Genomic DNA, 18,701 nt, shown 5'->3' on the forward strand with positions numbered 1-18,701 from the left:
GACCTGTGCAAAACCTCGGCTAGTATTCGCTTTGAATTCAGCTGATTCAGGGGATGCCGATTTGATTAGGTGATTCAAATCACAGTCCCAAACTGATTTGGTCAAATCTGATTTGAAGATTCAGCTGCAGCTGAAATTGGCCGAATCTCTGAATCAAACAGGCCCCATCCGCTGCCCGCTCTCCCAGCCCCAGCTCCTGGCTCTTTTCAAAAAAGAAAAAAAAATAGCCCTGCACTCACAGTCTGCTGCCAGGCACTGTGTCAGGGGCTCTGCCATGAGCCCCCAGAAGCACCAATGACCACTTCAGCATTCAGTGAGTGCAGGGCTTTTCCTTTTTTTAAAGAACCTGGAGCTGGGGTGGGTGAGGCAGCTATTGATAGGGCTGGGAGAGTATGCGGGGGTAAGGGGGCACTCAGGGGGGCTGGGGGAGCAGGCAGGGATGGGGCCTGGCAGGGGTCCCCCCATGGTCCTCTCTCCCAGCCTTCCCCACCTTCTACTCACTGGCACAGAGTCCAGGTGCAGCTTCCTGCGATGGCAGGTAGGGACTGCCCAAATCTCCAAAGCTCTCCAAATTGATTCAGACCTTTTTATCAGTCTCCTAATTCAATTCGGATTCAGAGATTCAGCTGCCAAATCAGGCCGAATCTCCTCTGAATTGAATCAGCACCTGAAGCTTTGCACAGCCCTAATAACCACCTCAGGGTGCTTACAGATATAACCTCCTTTCACCCCCAAAACCCAGCACTTTAAATTCATTGCACCCCCGTGCTGAACCCAGTACATGCCCAGAAGAGGCATCACATTAGTTTGACCTGGCTTGTTCAATGTCTGTTTAGATTGCATGCTTCAGCAGGGCTATTTTGGCAGTTTTATCTAATAGCTGACTGAAGTAAAGTGCATTTTTTCAGTGTCTGTCAGCAGCCTCAAGGTCTACACCACTTCATTAAAGACAAGCAAGTTAACACCCCTTTGGAAGCCCAATTGTTCTGGTTGCCACATGAACAGAATACAAGGAAAAATCAGGTCTTCACAAGTTCCTTGTACACCTGGTCAGAAATCTATTTTGTTCAATGCAAGAACAAAAGGGGTAGTCTGTACTCCTTACTCTGCCATATGAATGCATAGTTCAAGTGACAATCCAGTTCAATACTATAAAATTAATTTCAGACATTAAACCCAATTGGATCACAGACCACAAGGAAGCTTTGTACAGAAAAAACTCTGTCTCTGAAGTATAGAGCTTAATTACAGGAAATAAAAGGGAAACGATGCAAAGAACAATAAATGATGCACAAAGTTTCTCAAGTGTCCCTTACCCATAGGTCTGTTTCTGTCCCTGAGGTCCCTGTGGTTGGGGTGTCTGTATGAGTCCCTGTAGTGGTGGGCAATGGCCATATCATCCAAACGATAATGCTGAGGTGGAGGTGGGGTAGGGTGAGGCAGACCATTGGGCTGGTAAGATAAGCCATTATTTGGACTGTACCGCTGGCCTGGGCTAATAGTGCAGGGCCGCTTGCTTGGATGCTCTGAGTGCAAAGGCTCTCTGTCAAAGCCATTTTCTTTGGTTCTGAAAAATAAAATCCAAGAACTTTCATTCACAATTTGAACAGGACTGGCTGCTGTTCAGGCACACGCAGCTTGTTGATAACTGCTGCTTGTACTCACAGTTGCAGGTGTGTTAGGGAACATTTTGTATACAGTTTAATCAGGGCTTATAAAGGACACATTTACAGTATAATACCATCCCTTTATCACAGTTTAAGAAGCAAAGACAGAATAATACTTGCAATAGATCAGCTCACGAACATAAAAATGAAACAGTGTCACTGAAATCAGTGCTTGAATGTGTGATTACACACTTGATTACAGTACAGACTAATGTGAGTACAGCTGATTACAGTTCAGACTCACACGTGAGGCAAGTGGCCAAGCAATTTCCATTTCTATTAATGCAAAAGGAATCATTTTACATTTTCAGTCAAGTCTACACTGATGATAAAAAGCCATAAACTGGTAGGCGTTCTGCATTATTGGTGGCACACAGCAATGTGGGAACATTTTCAGCATAAGAAAAGCTTTTTCCAAAAGACAGCACATGGCCCTTTTCCAACAGACAGCACATGTTCCTAAGGCTATATGTCTTGGTGCACTGAACCTTTGCTCTCAGTAATGCCAGGATGAATTTTCACTAGGAATTAATATGATCCCAGAAGATTTCTAGATCAGTCACATTTGGACAGTATGGAAAAAAAGTCCTTGGTGATCAGGGATCTTTAGTAGAAGAGTAAAAAAAATCTAGATGTGTATGTTATCCTGGCAGTTCAATCCAAGATGCTGTGCATTGTGGTATTGTTTTATGAGCATTGGTTAGGCCAAAGTCATAAGGTATTCCTCCTCTGGTCCTCCTAACAGATGGTACTTTCTTACTGAGGTCACCTAAGACTGCTAGAATCAAGGAAAAAAGTTAGATATAAGAACCATCCAATTAACTTAATCAGAATCTATCTTCAACCCCACTATAAACTAATATATAAATGACATAACAAAAAAGATCTGTTTACATTCTGCAAAAAGAGAAACAGGGTGCTTCTATTATTTCCAGAGATCATGATGCAAATCATTTTCTTCCTATTCTATTACAGAACCAACTTTTCCATCATAACAATCATCACTTAGCTTCTTCATATATCCACTTTTTGTGAGAGTGAGAATTTGGATAGTGCACTATAATTGAAAATTATTGCACTGTGGTTCAGCTATGCTTATAGCAAAGTGGTGTGAATGTCCACAATTGTCTGAATGGATTTTCAACTGCTGTTTCAGGGAATTTATGCTTCACTCATGGTAAAACCTGGTTCTACCATGGAACAATTAACCCCTATAAAACTACCTTTACATTGGGTTGGAAGATATTAACTACAATAAACGCAACATTAAAGTGGTTTGTCTTTTGATTTTTATGCACATACTTTATTAAATTTATGTGCTAAGATGTGTACTTAAGCTACACATCTTTTTATATAACTGAAAAATGAAAAAGACAATATAGGATTAAGCTGAGCAATGCTTCATCCTTGTGCTTCAGTGAACCATTTCCTCAGTGATTTATAGATGGCAGAATGCAATTATAATGTCCTTGTAATAAAAATCATGACAAAAACATGCTAAATCAGGCTGACAGGAATATAAATTTGGCCTGACTCTGTAGTTATTCACCTGCTCCTAGAAGGAATTATATATATATGTGCGTGTATATACGTGTGTGTATGTGTATGTGTGTGTGTGTGTGCGCGTGTGTAACTATAGACATGCATATCTATCTATCTAGTCTGTGCATAGCAGCTAGTATTCGCTTCAGATTTGGTGGGCAGTGATTCAATTTGATGATTCAAAACATTGCCCCAAATTGATTTGGCCAAATCTGATTCGGAGGGTTGACTGCAGCTGAAATCGGCTGAATCTGCCCCATCCCCCACCCGCTCTCCCAGCCCTGTCAATGGCTGCCCTGCCTGGCCCCAGCTCCCAGTTCTTTGAAAAAAAAAAAGCCCCCACTCACTGGCTGTTGCCAGGTGGGGGGGCAATCCCTGCTGCCCCACACTGTGTGGGGGGCTCTGTCATGAGCCCCCAACGCCACCTGCTCTCTCAACTCCAGCTCCCAGCTCTTTGCAATAAAAAGCCCTGCACTCACCAGCTCCTGCCAGGCAGGGGGGTGATCCCCACTGACTCCTACTGCCTTGCACTGTGTGGGGGGGGCTCTGTCATGAGCCCCAAGAAGCCCCAAGGCCATGGTAGCATCCAGTGAATGGGAGGGTTTTTTTGTTTTTTTAAATAAGAGCAGGGAGCTGGGGTGGGCAAAGCAGCCATGGGGATGAACTGGAAGAGTGGGCAGGGGTTGTGGGGGCTTGTGACAGAACACCCCCACACAGTGTGGGGCAGTGGGGGTTGCCCCCCTGCCTGGCGGAATCTGGTGAGTGGGGGCTTTTTTTTAAAGAGTCGGGGCTGGGTGGGGAAATATTGGAGGTGGGGGAGCTGGGAGAGTGGGCGGGTGTAGCAGGGTACTCAAGAGGGCTGGGGAGCAGGCTGGGAGTCCCCCCCCATGGTCCTCTCCCCCCTCCCTCTACTTACCAGCATGAAGCCTGGGTCCAGGTCCTTGCGGCGGCGAGCGGGGAATCCCTGAATCTCTGAATTTTTTCTGAATCAATTCGGAGAGCTTTGAATAAATTCAGACCTTTTAACTGGTCTCCTTATTCAAATTCAGAATCTCTTCTGAATTGAATCAGCTCTCAAAGCTTCTCACAGCCCTACTATCTATCTAGCTAGGTATTTTGGGTATATAAATATATGTAGATTTAGATAGAGATATAGATCTATATTTATATCTACATAGATATAAATCTATCTATCTAGATAGATATAGGTTACTTGGACAACCCTCAGTTTTAACAGAGGGTACAACTCAATCATTTATCATCCTCTGTGCTCCCTCTCTCACTCAGGGGATGATACTATTACTGCCAACTTGGGAAAGGAAGAATAGGAATCTCTAGTTCCAGAGAATGTAGTGATTACTAGTAGAAAATAAAGAAGTAGGTTTGCTACAGCTTCTCGAAGGGAGTGAAAGAAGTATCCTAAGGACCCCGTCACAAGAACCCAGTGCATACGTAGCATTCCACTTTTAGTAAAGAATGGATATCTTTTACTCACTGTTATAGGATCTGTTGGTCTCCGCATCATGGGCACTAGCAATTGTTTGTCATCTTTTTAATAACCTGCCTACAAATTTTACATGTAGTGGCAGGTATGAGAAATTTAAGCATGAAACCATTTAAGCCCAACTTCCAGTTTTTTCACCGCAACACTATTTGATAGGCGCAAATCAAACTGTACAAATTTCTCAGAACCCCACTAAATTATTTTGAAACAATCTCTAAAAAAGATTTTTAAAAAATCAGACAGTATAGAGGTCCTGTATTTTTCTTCATTTGCTCTTACCGCAGTTTTACTGTGAGAGAAAACACAGTTCACAGTGGGGGACACCTGAATCAAAATGAAGTTTTCAAATAACTATACTTCAGGTGCTCATGTCCTTGAACCTGTTTTCAAACAAGAGGTTAATTCTTAGATACTAGGCATGTAAATTTGTCTATTTTTATAACGCTTCACTAATTTTGGTATTATATTTACATGTCTATTTTCCTCTTGTTTCATGTCTGCACTTATCACCTAAATGAAGAGACAGCCATAGAAATGCACCAGTCAAAGAACGATTTCTATTTTTGGAATTATATTGAGAAATTATTTTTGTGGGCTTTTTGAATATAGAAGTGATGTTTTTAAAGCCTGTCTGTACATTTATATACAATACAAGAGTGAACAAATACAGTTCATACACTAACCTGTGTACTATTGAAATATTCATCAAAAATAATTATGAATAACGGTGCAGCATTTTAATGTTTGCCTTTATGAATGTACATATAATATGCTATAATGCATCTATAGCCCTTATAACAGAAACCATGAAACAATTCAACATATTTTGAATTAAAAGTTATGAAAATATTATTTTAGATATTAGGAGGATATTGGGAGGCATAGACTTCGTTTATGAACTACCAGAGACCTTCTGTACATTTCTGGTCTAGGTACTTAGACTAAGTAACTCAGTTGCCTATTTGGTTAGTTGTATAGCAGCACTTCTCTATCACACCGGACTGTTGTGAGATTCAGAGTCCACAGGAACTGGAGGAGGGACATGGAGAAGGAAGGGAAAGTATGTACTGAAGACAGAACTGAAAATAACAATGATATTTTGTATCCGATCTGTTTAATTTCATTAACTGATTATCCTGCAGAACTTTTAAGAGCAAAAATATTCAGAAAATTGCAGTGAACATGTGGAAAGCTTAACTGTTATATTGTTCCTCTTCTTTTTACTTCCCTCCAGCCAATGTTTCCTTGAGGTACATATATGATTCATCAGGCACTTGACTAGACCTCTTACACATACACCATGATCTAGCAGATCAACAGTTCTCTCTCTCTCTCTCTAGAGAGAGAGTTTGAAAAAATGTACTTCAGAGGTTCAGAGCCTTGGATACTGAAAAGGGAAACTCTGAATACAAACATGTAACATGTGGCTATACATTTGGGTTTTACCATTACTTCTTATTAAAAACAGCTCAAGGCATATAAAAATCAATATAAAGTAAGTATCTTTAGTTTCGAATGATTGCGCATCTGGATATTTTCCAGATCAGGAAGTCAAATAATGCAAGACTACTCTGGCTGGCAAATTAACTTGACTGCTTGATATAAAATATTAAATCTATTTATGAGAATAAGGATATTGAAGTCAGTGAATACAGAAGAGTGAAAATGTTCACTCATTATTCGTGCAAGATACTTAAATATCTCACACAAATAGTTTAAATTGATATTTACATAATAAGGGAAGGAGTTATACCAATCCAATGGAAGTCTATTTAGGTACTTCTATTTCAGAAATTATTCTGCCTGTAATGTTGTACAAACAACATAATAGGTAAATATCAGGGTGTGTATTTACCACTATCATATATGCCACTATGTCACGGAAGTGCACATTTAAAACTCTACTCAAGGACAATTCCTGAACTTTTCATTTTGCACATAACATGATGCAATGAAATACTAACTCAATTACTAACCATTCTCATTAACTTAGATGGCAGCAGACGCTGTTCAGCTCTTTGAAAAATAAGTTTAATTTCTAACAGTATTAGAACTAATTTCTGTGCCACATTTTTCTTAAAGGGCATGAAGACTACAAAAAGAACTCTCCACTCAAAACTGACAAAACCATCATGGCCTCTTACCTATTGGAATGCAATCCGAAGCTTAAAAACAAACCTTGTCATAAATGTTATTTTGTCTCTTAAACATACATCATACTCCCAAGATACAATTTTTTAAAATTAAAATTAGAGTCAGGTTTAACAGGGGTTTTTTGGGGGGGTTTATTTTTGGTGGGAGGAGTTACTTAATATTCTGTATCCACATTGTAGGTACCCACCATACATTTACAGGTACTAAGTCATGTTTCTGGGCCATAGAAACATTGACTCTATATCCTCAAAAGAAAAATAAATTTATTTGTACAAAGCAGGAAGTCTTTTCAGTTAATTTAAAAATCAGGTAGAAATTTTAAGCAAAGTATTCATTCTCAAAAAAAAATAAAAAAATAAGGGAGTTGTATTAGTCCAGGTTTTTAGCCTTACTACAGTGTGATACAGGCCCCAAAAGTTGTAAACAAAATATAGTGAACACTTTGTTCATGACATGTCATGAACAAATTACCAAAATGTGTTGTCTCCTCAGGTGTCAGTTTTTTCTATCTTGCAGTGACTGATGGCTCCCAGTGTTATTACAGAAACAGATTGATCTTTTTAATGAGCTAGTTTAATAGACTCCAAAATCTCACCGTGGCTGCTCATCCATGTCAGACCATATGCACCAAGAAAACATTCAGTAAAACACAAAGCTCTGCTGTCAGATTGCTCTATAAAACCTCATATACAGTAGATTTGGGTATGCAGATAAATAACTAGAGATGGAAAATGCATATATACAAACAAGCTGCTGAAAAGCTATGCAGAAAAAGTTACTGTATACAGACATATTCTTGGCTTTAGTAAAAATCCCTCAATGTGCATGTGTGTACATATACCCAATGCAGATACTCCTTTCTCTTCCAAATTCAGGATGGTATTTCACTTCTACTGCAGTCAATTTTATAGTTTACATGCGAGTATGCTTGTACATTTATATATAGCATGTGGAAAGATTCTCTTTTTTCTGGAGCAGTGGGGCAGAATGTGGAAGTGTAGCTTAACTGATTTCAGTGACAGAGGACTACATAGTAAAAGGCAGAATTTATTCTAATACATTTGTTTCCCCTGGAAAGATGCTTTTTATTTAAATATATGCAATTACAGGCAGGAGTTATGCTACTCAATACTTTCTACCATTTTTTCCTATATGAAAAATATTTAGATATCTAAAGAAATGCTACACTTATCCCTATGTCTTTCTCCCTTTGTGTGCTTGTATAAACTATCGTTAAACAGAACTGGAAGCAAGAGAATCACTGGTTTCACCCACTCATCTAGAGCTGTGCATATTTTGGCTCTAAGGAAGATTTTATGGTTGATTTACTTTATTACCAAATTTCAAATGATGTAGATTCCTGTTCAATAGATTTAAGAGCCTTCTCAATAGGATTCCATCACACATTGCCACCAGGTCACATGGCAACTCCACTGGAATTAAGCTGATGCGTTTACCTTTCTTTTTGTAGAGAATTCCCCGAGTGCACCTAAACAATAGCAGAATTGTTCAGTGTGACCAGGCTCAAGCCTTATTTTTCTAAGCTTATGGTTACATTCCAATAGATAAACAAGTGCGTCTTTTAAATTTGTAGTCGCTCAAACCTACATCCCGGCTCCTCCCCAGTGTCAAATATTAGGCAACTACAGCGGAACTTATGTGAAATTGAAGGGTGCCTATACACAAGCCGGGAGGCTTTTCTGACGCACTGGAATTCCAGTGCATCAGAAAAGACTCAATCAATTGAGTCTGCTGGAAGGTGGCAATACCATGCTCCAACAGCCTCCTGCATTTCATGTATCAGCATCCCCGTGCTTAAAAATGGCAGTGGGGCATTTGAACTAAAGCTTGTCAAGCAAGCTTTTAGCTTAAGCTCCCCTGCCACCATTTTGAAGCATGAGGACACTGATATACAAGATGCAGCAGTGCTTTAATTAGAAAGGCTCTCAGATCTGCTCTAATTAAAGCAACTGCCACCCCCTACCACCAGAGCATGTGTAAAAGCCCTAAGTGTCTAGCTTCAAGTAAACAAACCACAAAAACCCTACCTAATTAGGCACCTATACTTTTGCCAGCAAACTTCCAGGTCATCTAAAATTCTGCTACTGCAACTGTGGATGTGTTGCCATTCAGACTGAACTGTGTCTCAGCAGCAATTTCATGTCTAAGTCTACATGGTATTCACAAATGAGGTATATTTGTGCCTCAGTCCCCTTAAGGTAGGTAGACCCATAGAACATACTTTCCACACACTGACAATGTTAACCTCAATGCAAAGTATAGCACATTATCACTTTCATTTAAAAAGGTGGCAGATGGTTAAAGCCCTTCCCTACAGCTTAGAGACTTGACTTCTAATCCCATTGCCACCGGGGGGGTGGGGGGTGGGAGGGGGTTAAAATACATAACTCCCATTTCCATGAAAGTGCCTTAACCATCAGGGCTAGAGACAGAAGTTACACATCAACCAGTTTAAGTGATCAAAGCAGTTTTAAACCCATAACAGAATAGAAGTTCAGTTCATGTAAACCACTTTCAAAATGGCCAAAACCAGTTTAAGATAAACAACTTCCCTGTGACCCAACTTGCCAGGCTAGGATCAGCTCAGCCCTGCCCTCTCTACAACACCCACCTAAGAGAGACAGGGCGTGCAAATGCACTGGTCCAGCTAGGCGCTGCCTTCCCCTACCTCAGGTCTGCCCAGTGTCGGGAGGGGAAGAGGGAGGGAAGCCCCCACCAGAGGCTTTTCATAACCCTGCACCCCAGTGAGCCAGGTGGGGATCAGCTCTGAGGAGAGGGGGTTGGGATGAGCTGATCTCAGCCCAGTGAGCTAGGCTGCAGGGGAGCGAAAAGCCCTTGGTGGGGGCCACTGTGCAAGGCAGGCCTGGGCTGGGGGAGGCCAGTGCCTACCTGGCCCAGTGCATTTACGCCCCAGTCCCCAACTCTCACAGGCAGGGGCTGAGGAGGGGGCAGGACTGAGCTGTTCCTAGTCTGGTAAGCTGGGCTGTGGGGGACAGAAAAAAAACCCTGGTGTGTTCTTTCCCTTACACCAGGCAAAGTGTGTGCACCCCTCCCTCCCCTCTGAGGCCAGACAGACCTCAGGGCCAGGTGGTGCATTCCAGTCCTCTCACAGATTTTCTGCTGGCTCTCCCCTCCTTGCGGCTGACAGTCGGGATGCGGGGTGCAGGTTGGTCATGTGTCCAGCAGCCAATCAGGCCTGGGCTGCCACTGGGCTGCGTTTAGCAGCCTTAGGGAGCTGGCCATGAGGGGCAGTGCATCTGAGCATCCCCAGGCTCTTGGCCTGGGCCAGTGCGGGCTTCTGCCCCCCTGAACACTGAAAGTCAGTTCAGTTTGTTATTGGTTCAAACTACACAGTTTAGACAAACCTGTGAAGATTGAACCAATTCCACCTCAGGCTTTTTGAACCTTTGTACTTAGACCAGGTTACAAAAGCCAGGCGGGGATGGGAATACCTTCCACCCCTCCTGTTGAAGCTGAGCCAGGCAAGAGCACAAGAGGTGGCATGACTTCATAGGTGGAGCCCAGGGTTCCATGACATCTTAAAGCTTTTGTATCTTGCTCAATTTCTGGGCAAACAAACCTGCTATTCATTTCTGTGTTATGGCAGAGCTGAAACAGAGGAGAGAGAGAGAGGACTCGCACTTGATGGTCAAGGCAGACAAAACTCTTGGGCTAGAGATGATTTCTTTTATTACATCAACTAAATAGTAGCAAAAAAATTCTATCTTTGCAAGCTTACAGGTCCCAATACCCTTCATCAGGTAGAGGAGAGTTCAAAGATTGTAAATGTTCTTCCACATAGAAAAGACACTTCATCTTGTACAGGGGAGGTAAAGGATGGTGCAGTTCCCCTGGGTTTCAAAGTTCATTTGTGAAAAAGTTTCTCTATGAATATGCAGATTAGGCAGAGAGACAGCTCCAGCAGGTTTCTTCCCTGAAGGTGTCAGATGTCAGGCAGGGAGTTGAATTTTGCTTATTTCCTGTTTAACAATGAAGTTTACATTTCCAAATGGCTAATTACAATTTCTTCTATGTTTTAGTGAAATAGATTTTAGCTGTGTTGGTCTAAATAGCAGAGGCATACAAAATTCTTGGGTTAAAGGCAACGTCTTTTATTAGACCAACTAAACAGTAGCAAAAAAAAAAAGATGAAGTTTCTTTTCTGCCTGGGAGAACTTTTACAATCTTTTACTTCACCTCTGCCTGATGGAGGGTATTTGGACCCACACACTTACAAAGAAAGACATTTTTTGTTACTATTTAGTTGCTCTAATAAAAGATATTGTCTCTAGCCCAAGAGTTTTGTCTGCCTCTGTTTTTTAGACCAACACAACTTGATGGGCAAGGCTTTTCATGGAAAGTGGGAGATTAGGACTTCAACTCTTTCAGGCTGAAGGAGGGCGTGGAACATTGCCTTTTCCCCCCCCAGACCAGCTTTAAAAAAACAGAGGTTGTAAAGCTGTCATCCATACAAGAAGGGACTTTCCAAAGGGAAATCTCAGGTGCTTATGTCCAGGAGGGATTTTTGAGCTGTGAATCTTAATTTTGCACAGGTGCCTAAGGGCTGTAGGTAGGTACCCATTTCTGAGGAGATATTAAGATTTCTCAGATACCCCTGTGCTTAGCATTTCCTAGTAGCTGGCATATGCCTGTTTAGCATGCTGGCTGTTGAAAATCCCATTGCTGGGTCACATCTGTGAATTCCATGCTGGACAAATTTCCTTGGCCCAAATTTGTTAAACTGGGCTATTCTTGATCAAAGTTTACTTTTGAATCCAGAATTTTTTGAGTCATTACTCTTAACAAAATACACTGCCTGTGAGCTCATGCTTTCCTGGACAAAAGAGACAAACCAAACATAGGTTGAAATTGCACTCACCACAAATTTTGGGATTCAACAAATTGTGGCTCAAACTGAATAACTATGCTTTTGGAATGCCAAGTGTTATGCTGTTCTGTCAGATGGGTCAAGAAAGAATAATTTCTACCAACCAAGAAAAATAGGAAGCACTGCAAGGTTCTTTCCTCTGTTATACAGACCTAATGTCATTTTCCCCCTTTTCTGGGACCTAGCGCATACAAAGACCTAAATTGGCTTCACAGATCCTTTAAGTTGTGTTTATTATGTAAGAAGCACATGATTCCTCCTTTTGTTCTAGCTCCTATCCTATGGAAAAGATCCACATAGATCTCTGGGCTCATTTCTAATATTTTGGGAGGTCCTGGTTTCCCAGTACGTGTTATTTTCAATATGTTGTCTTGCAAATGCCAAAGGACTGTGGTACCTTTGCCACAAATAACTGATACTTCAGCTTAAGAAAATTCCTCCCTTTGCATGAAGTCACAAAATTGAAGGGCAACTCCTGATGCATTAGTCAAGTTACCCATCTTGGACACAGTTTGCTGTTAACATTTGTGACCATCAGTAGCATAGGGAGCTCATTGAGTGGTCAAGATCAGGGAAGGCAAAAGTATGCCAACCACAGGAGATGGGGGAGGGAGCAGAACATGGTGTCATGGGCAAAGGGAAAGGAAGTCTTACCTTCCTGGACTGCTGCTAGTGCTGTTGTTGTTCGGTGTGAGCAGTATCAGCTCTCATGTGGCCGGGACTTCTTTGAAGGCATCCTGGTGCCCTGTTCACTTCCCTTTCCCCCATATATACATATTGGAACCAGGGCACTGGCAAAGGCTCTACAGAGGAAGTGGAAGGGGAGCACCATTCTGCTTGCCCCACTTGCCCCCCACTTCCCAGATGTAGTGATTGGTGTGATGCTGCCCTACCCAGCTCTTATGGTGGGCAGAAGTGGCAAAGAGCTTGATTCTGGTGCCTGCTCATAGTCAGCATCTGCGGTAGGTGTCTGTCCTAGTTATACTACTGGAGATTACTAATATTTGGCCTAGCTTTTGTAGGAAGGGAAGCAAAAAGAATCTCTGTCAAAAACGGGCATCCATGCAACTCTTCTAGGGTCTGGAGAATCTTGGGGGCCAACAAGGAGTCTCAATAATGTGTCAATCAGCTCAAAGGATATCCCTAGCATGTACTCTGCAGTAGACTGGCATGTCAAATACATTGGGCGTTTCCTGCCCTCTAACAGCCACCCAGTCTTAATCTTTACTGTTCATTTGTAGCATGAGTGCTTTGAGGTATCATGAACTAAATGTTGACAAGACCTTGCATCTATTTTCTGAACCTCACAAATTCACATCTTCTCAAATAGTTGCTATTTCATTTTCCTCCAGCAGCCTCAGTTATCTTCAGACCATGTTTTTCCCATATGCTGTGTTCTTCCACTGCCTGCCCATAAACTAAAATGTCACCTATATAAACTGCATTCCCTCCAGGGCTTACAGAATCTCCATCTTTTCACTGCAGAAGATATCTGGGGCATCTGTGATGCTTAATACACAAAAGAAATTTCTTCCAAGTGGAACTGTATAAATTGTCAGCTTGGTACTATCAGTGACAAAACAGCAGCTAAAATCCACTACTTGGCCCTAGTGAAAAAAAATCAAATTTCTGACCTTATATTATCAAACAACAATCAAAAATAAATTAGAGTCACTAAACACAGAACTTTATTACAATAAGGAAAAACAGTCTTGCCCTTCATCCACATGAAAACCACTCCATCACATACTGTGTCACTGTTTCTCTGGAGGCCTTATGACTAAAGTTATCCCTTGTTTCATGTTGAAAACAGTTTCCTCCTACAGATTTAAAAAGGTGAATATATCTTTGCATATCTATGGTTAAAAACATAACACTGCTGAATACATAACTGAAAATTCAATTGCACTGTGAAGCATACTTTATATTCCCCAACATGCGTGGCTATCTGATTTCCCATATTTAAATCTTCTTTGGACAAAAGACTAAATGCAGACAGACTCGCATATGGAATGATCTGCTAAGCACTTTAAACTGCATACAGATACTATGCACCAAATAGTTATTAATAGCACTATAAACAGATCTGTATTATTCCTAATTATGCATAGTCACATTCTCCCCTCAGGCTTATGTGGCTGCATAGGACTCCACTGTTTGGAGTCTTATATGAATATACATTTCATATAGAGACAGAGGTAGCCATGTTAGTCTGAAGTCAAGCAGAAGACAGGGTAGGTACAGATTCAAGGATAATCTGCCCATTGCTTAGGTGGAACTGAAAAATTGGATCTTAGAAAACTAAACACAATTTTTGTGGGATGAAATGGGGAAATCCACATTGCTTTGCTCATTGTAAGAGGCATCAGCACATTAGTCATGTAACCTAAAAAAAGTTTACTGTTGCAGTGTAAAAGTACAGTGCCTTCTCACCTGTCTGGAGTTCGCCTCTTCCCGTTTTCGTTCACATCGAGAAGCAGCTCTGAGGAGTCAACAGGTGAGGTGGTGCTGGCATCCAGAAGCAGCTGTTCATGCTGAGCGAGGTACTGGGCGGGGTTCTGCTTGGCCAGCCTTGCACAGTGCAGGAGCTCCCGCTGTAGCAGGGGCAGATTGGCCTGTAAGAGTGTTTTCAGACATTAAGGGAGCACTGAACGGCTCTCAGGCAGCCTCATGAAGATAAAGCAGCAAAATTAGAAATCAATGAAAAACCCACTCCCAGTTGAACCTGTTTTGCTAATCTTGTATTACACTTATTTTACTTAGCCATGTTTAAAGAAGGAACCTTATTTGAGGGTAAAGTCATGGTGGGGATGGGTGTGCATGCACGCATGAAATAGTGAGAATCTATTTACTGATATGGAGGACAATAATTAAAATGCTAAAAGAAAACCAATCTCATATTCCAAATCTTTAAAACTGGCAAAAGCATATCTCTATCTTCCTTGGTTTCTTATTATTATATTTGTGTTTCATTTTATATTCAGATTGTATAACTATTAACTTTCACTTCTTTTTCTTGACTAAAGACCATTAGTGAATCTGAGTCTACTTTTTTTTCAGAGGCCTCTGATATACGGACGCAATCTTAAAATGACTTGTACAGAGTAATGTAGATATGAAAGGGAACAGCTCAGATATGTCACTGAGTGAAGTTCTTATGACTAGCGCTAGAGAATAATTCAATTACTTCCAATTGAAAGGATAAGTTAAAGGAAAAAAATGCTCTGAGTTTACAAAAAAAAAATCACCTTTAAAGAACAAAGCATGAAAAAATTCAGCATAATAAAAGGGAATGTTTGAAAAGTTGTGAACACAAGAGAGGGAAGTTTAGGGGAAAAATACTTTTCTACTTTAAATGACAGCAGATGCTACCAGGCATTTATTATTACACTTCCTAATGACCATAAGATGCAATCTATGAAAAGCAAGTAGGACTAGATAACAAACAGGGTGCTTGCTGGAGATTTTTTTGTATTTAAATATAAATATAAATGCTCATGCCTCTGGAAATGCAAGACACCTTAACTGGGCTAGTAACATGCCCTGGCTCATCACTAAGAAACATATAACTGAATACAGATTATTCCTGTTTTACTGGCAACCACCATAACAGAGATACCAGCAGATATTTTTGTTTGTTTGTTTGAAGAGCCCCTCATATAGAAACATGAAATAGGTCCAAAGTATTACCTATACTAGAATGTCTTGTGCGATGGAGAGAGGCAGGAAAACTAACAATGCCAAAATTATATAGATATAAAATTCTGGTGAAATTTCAGGATCAAAACTGAATAGAGCTATGTAATTACAGAGCACAGCTCATCTTCAGAACAGTACGTTTTCACCCCCACTTGAAGTAGGAATATGCTTAAAAGCCTCATTTGCAGATTGTAAAATGGGGAATTAATTTATCAAGTCACAGATAGAGGGAGTCTGTCAGACACAGGATTAGAATTCATGAACTGCTTGTTCCCAGTTCTGTCCTTGGGTCAATCAGGGAAAGGTCCAGGATTTTGTAAAGGGAGATGAAAGAAGGTGAGAGGCAGGGAGAGGAGGTGCAGAGGGGAAGGGATGGGGAGAAGTCTTACCCAGTTTGAGGACTTAAAAAAAAAAAAAAAGGCCCTGGCTGCTGCTTCTGCAGTATTGATTGCAAGGGGCTGGAGGGGTGCATCCATGCCACTGCACCCCTTCTGGTTTCCCTGGGGCCAACTGATTTAAATCGAAGTGATTTTAAATTTCTAATTTTAATTGTCAGAAGACAACAGGTGCAGGTTTGAGTAACTAGTTTTAATTCTGTTTTGTATTTGTGGTTTTTACTTATTGTCCTACAGAACAGTTTCTTCCCAGTAGTTGGTAACCATTAAAGCATGCTGCTTTCCAGGTAAATGAAGATTTTACATTAAACTTTTTCCTAATCAGGAGGATATACAATATGCATATTTAAACAATGATTTGCTTAGCCTGGATTTATAAAGATTACTAGATTTTATATTTAATTTTATTAGAATATAATTCTATTGATAATTTTATTTTATTAGTCATTTTATTAGACTTTTTAAAATGTTTACTTTTAAAATGTTTAAAATTTTATTAGACTACTATTCCAATAGTAATTCTAACGGTAAATTATATTCATTTTAAAGATTATTGCTTTTTATTTGTGATTTATACCAAGCTGCTTTGGGATAAAAATTTAAATTCACTTTAAAATGCCCAAAACACCTGTACATTTTAAAATTGTCATTAATATTTAAAACTCTGTTAAGTGCACTACACATCTAACAAAGTATATCAGTGTATGTTTTGCAAATAAAAGCAATTTATTAAGAAAAACTAGTAGTATCCATAATAAGGGATCTACTGAACTTGAGGAGGCTGCTGGCCCATTTCATGGGCAGATCCGTAGGGCTGGAAGCCATTTTCATGGGCCAAGTGTGGTGGGGCCCCCCACACCTCTGACTGGTGACCCTCACCCCTCACCTATGATTGGTTGCGAGGGCTGTCCGTCATGTAGCACCGTCCTTTGCTGCCAACTGGAGAGGGGTGGAGCCCTATGACAGAGAGCCCTTCCAGCCAATCAGCAGCAAGGGGGGGGTGCAGCCATCTTGTGCCAGCAGCCCCTGTCCCCCTTCCCCACCCCAATGGGCTGCACAGACAGATCTCAGAGGCCATGAGGATTGCTTGCTCACTAGCTCCCCAGAGGGAGCTAGCATTTTATTTTCTGTAAGTTTTTAGGAGGTTTTTTGTTGTTTTTTTCCTTCCCCAGGGAGCACAGGGGCTCGTGATTTTGGCAGGTCCTTATTCATAATGAACATTTCTGGTTAATATTTTCCTTACGAATTTAAAAACTAATAGATCTTTGCTTCTCATACCTAGTTTTCAATTGGAAATTGGAAGATGAAAATAAGCTTTCTTGCTTTTTCAACTTCCAATCAGTTTCTCACCTTTGAATTAACCAGTTACTGAACTGAACTGAAAAATGTAAACAAATAAAATATGTTCTCTGAATCTACATTAGAGAATACAGCTGTCAAAAGCTTGATTATCACATGGACTCTGGCTCCCAGTGCTTAAGTAGTGACTTTCCTTAAAATGCTGGAGGAAAAATGTACTGTTTGAAAATTTTTTTTATTTAAATGGCTTTAAGAGATTAATGTAAGTTTAGACCTTAATGTAGGGCTGTCAAAATGTGAAAAGAAAAAAACCATTAAAGTAAAAATGTAATAAAATAAAAGTGGGGTTTAAAAAAAGGTTTTTAAAAAAAATCTATTTGTACATCCTTAATTTTTTTTACACATATGCAGCACTTTTTTACTATATTGTTTTTATTCATTTATTTGAATTATTTGATTTATATATTGCCCTTCACAACAAAGGCTCAGATGGCTGTTCGATACAGGACATAGGTGTGGTATACTACAGGACTTAGCTGAACGTACAAGAACATAACACAGAAACCCTGAAGTCACAGCTCACCATTCCACAAATTGCACTAATAATGCAACTTACAAACTTTACATAATGACACCATATCATCTAAGCCACAACTACTACCTGAATTTTTTAATTAATAATTGTTTCACCATTTTTTGTGTCTTGAACATCCATCCCAAATAATCTATCACCCAAGTCCAGCACACTAACTGTTATCATTTTATGCCTTATCTTATTATGCAGGAGACATATTAATGTAAACAGGCACCTTTCTCTGTCCTACGAAACGAAATAATTTTCCTCAAACTCCAGGTCTTCCAGGATAGACTGACAATAAAATAAAATAAATAGTATGTTGACTTGAATACAAGACTAGGTTTTTTCCTCCAATCAGCATGGGAGAAAAAGCACCTCGTCTTACATCTGCATACAAGGAAACCTCATTAAATACACCATCATTTAGCTGCTGCCAAATGTGCTCAGTAATGGAAACCAACTATTAAGCTGATTAAATAAAGTTAACATTCAGCATGACTATAAAAAATATGGTCGTACTGGGCAAATGTGCTTTTTTTTTTTTTAGGACAATTTTTCTTGTCTCAAGTCAAATCAGCCAAATCAATAATTCGAAATCTGTGTGAACCATTCAAGAACCATATATGGCCCTGCTACCAGCAAGCATCCTCCACCCTGGCCTGGGGCTTCAGATACTTCCATATCCTTTGGTGGGCATCGTACATGCAGGTCCAGTGGAGGCTTGGAGTTCAGATGCCGCCAAGTTTTGTTTGCCCTCAGCCGTATGACCGCAGGATCCAGCTAGAGAGGAGGCACCCATTTCCATAAAGTAGGCATGCAGCTGAGATCCTTCTACAGGAAGTCAAAGTGGGAGGCTAACTATGAGGCTCTCATAGGGAGTCCTGTCCACAAGCAGACAAGGGTATAACCCTCCACTATACAGTGCCATTTTAATTGAACTAATGCTTGACCTTTT

The 18,701-nt window shown here is 40.5% G+C and overlaps 1 protein-coding gene across 7 annotated transcripts in view; it reads right to left on the minus strand.

Annotated features, from left to right (window-relative positions):
- RUNX1T1 (RUNX1 partner transcriptional co-repressor 1) overlaps positions 1–18,701 on the minus strand; it is a 138,797-nt gene that overhangs the window by 32,963 nt on the left and 87,133 nt on the right. For all 7 annotated transcript variants that reach the window (XM_090040323.1, XM_090040319.1, XM_090040317.1 and 4 more), the window contains 2 exons: positions 14,210–14,391; positions 1,317–1,567 (listed from right to left, as the gene is read on the minus strand). In XM_090040323.1, coding sequence (XP_089896449.1) covers positions 1,317–1,567; positions 14,210–14,391 — 433 coding nt within the window. The remainder of the gene's footprint in view (positions 1–1,316; positions 1,568–14,209; positions 14,392–18,701) is intronic.

This window comes from Crocodylus siamensis, chromosome 3 (genome assembly GCF_052110815.1).
Source record: "Crocodylus siamensis isolate JL-2025a chromosome 3, ASM5211081v1, whole genome shotgun sequence".
NCBI classification, from domain to species: domain Eukaryota; kingdom Metazoa; phylum Chordata; order Crocodylia; family Crocodylidae; genus Crocodylus; species Crocodylus siamensis.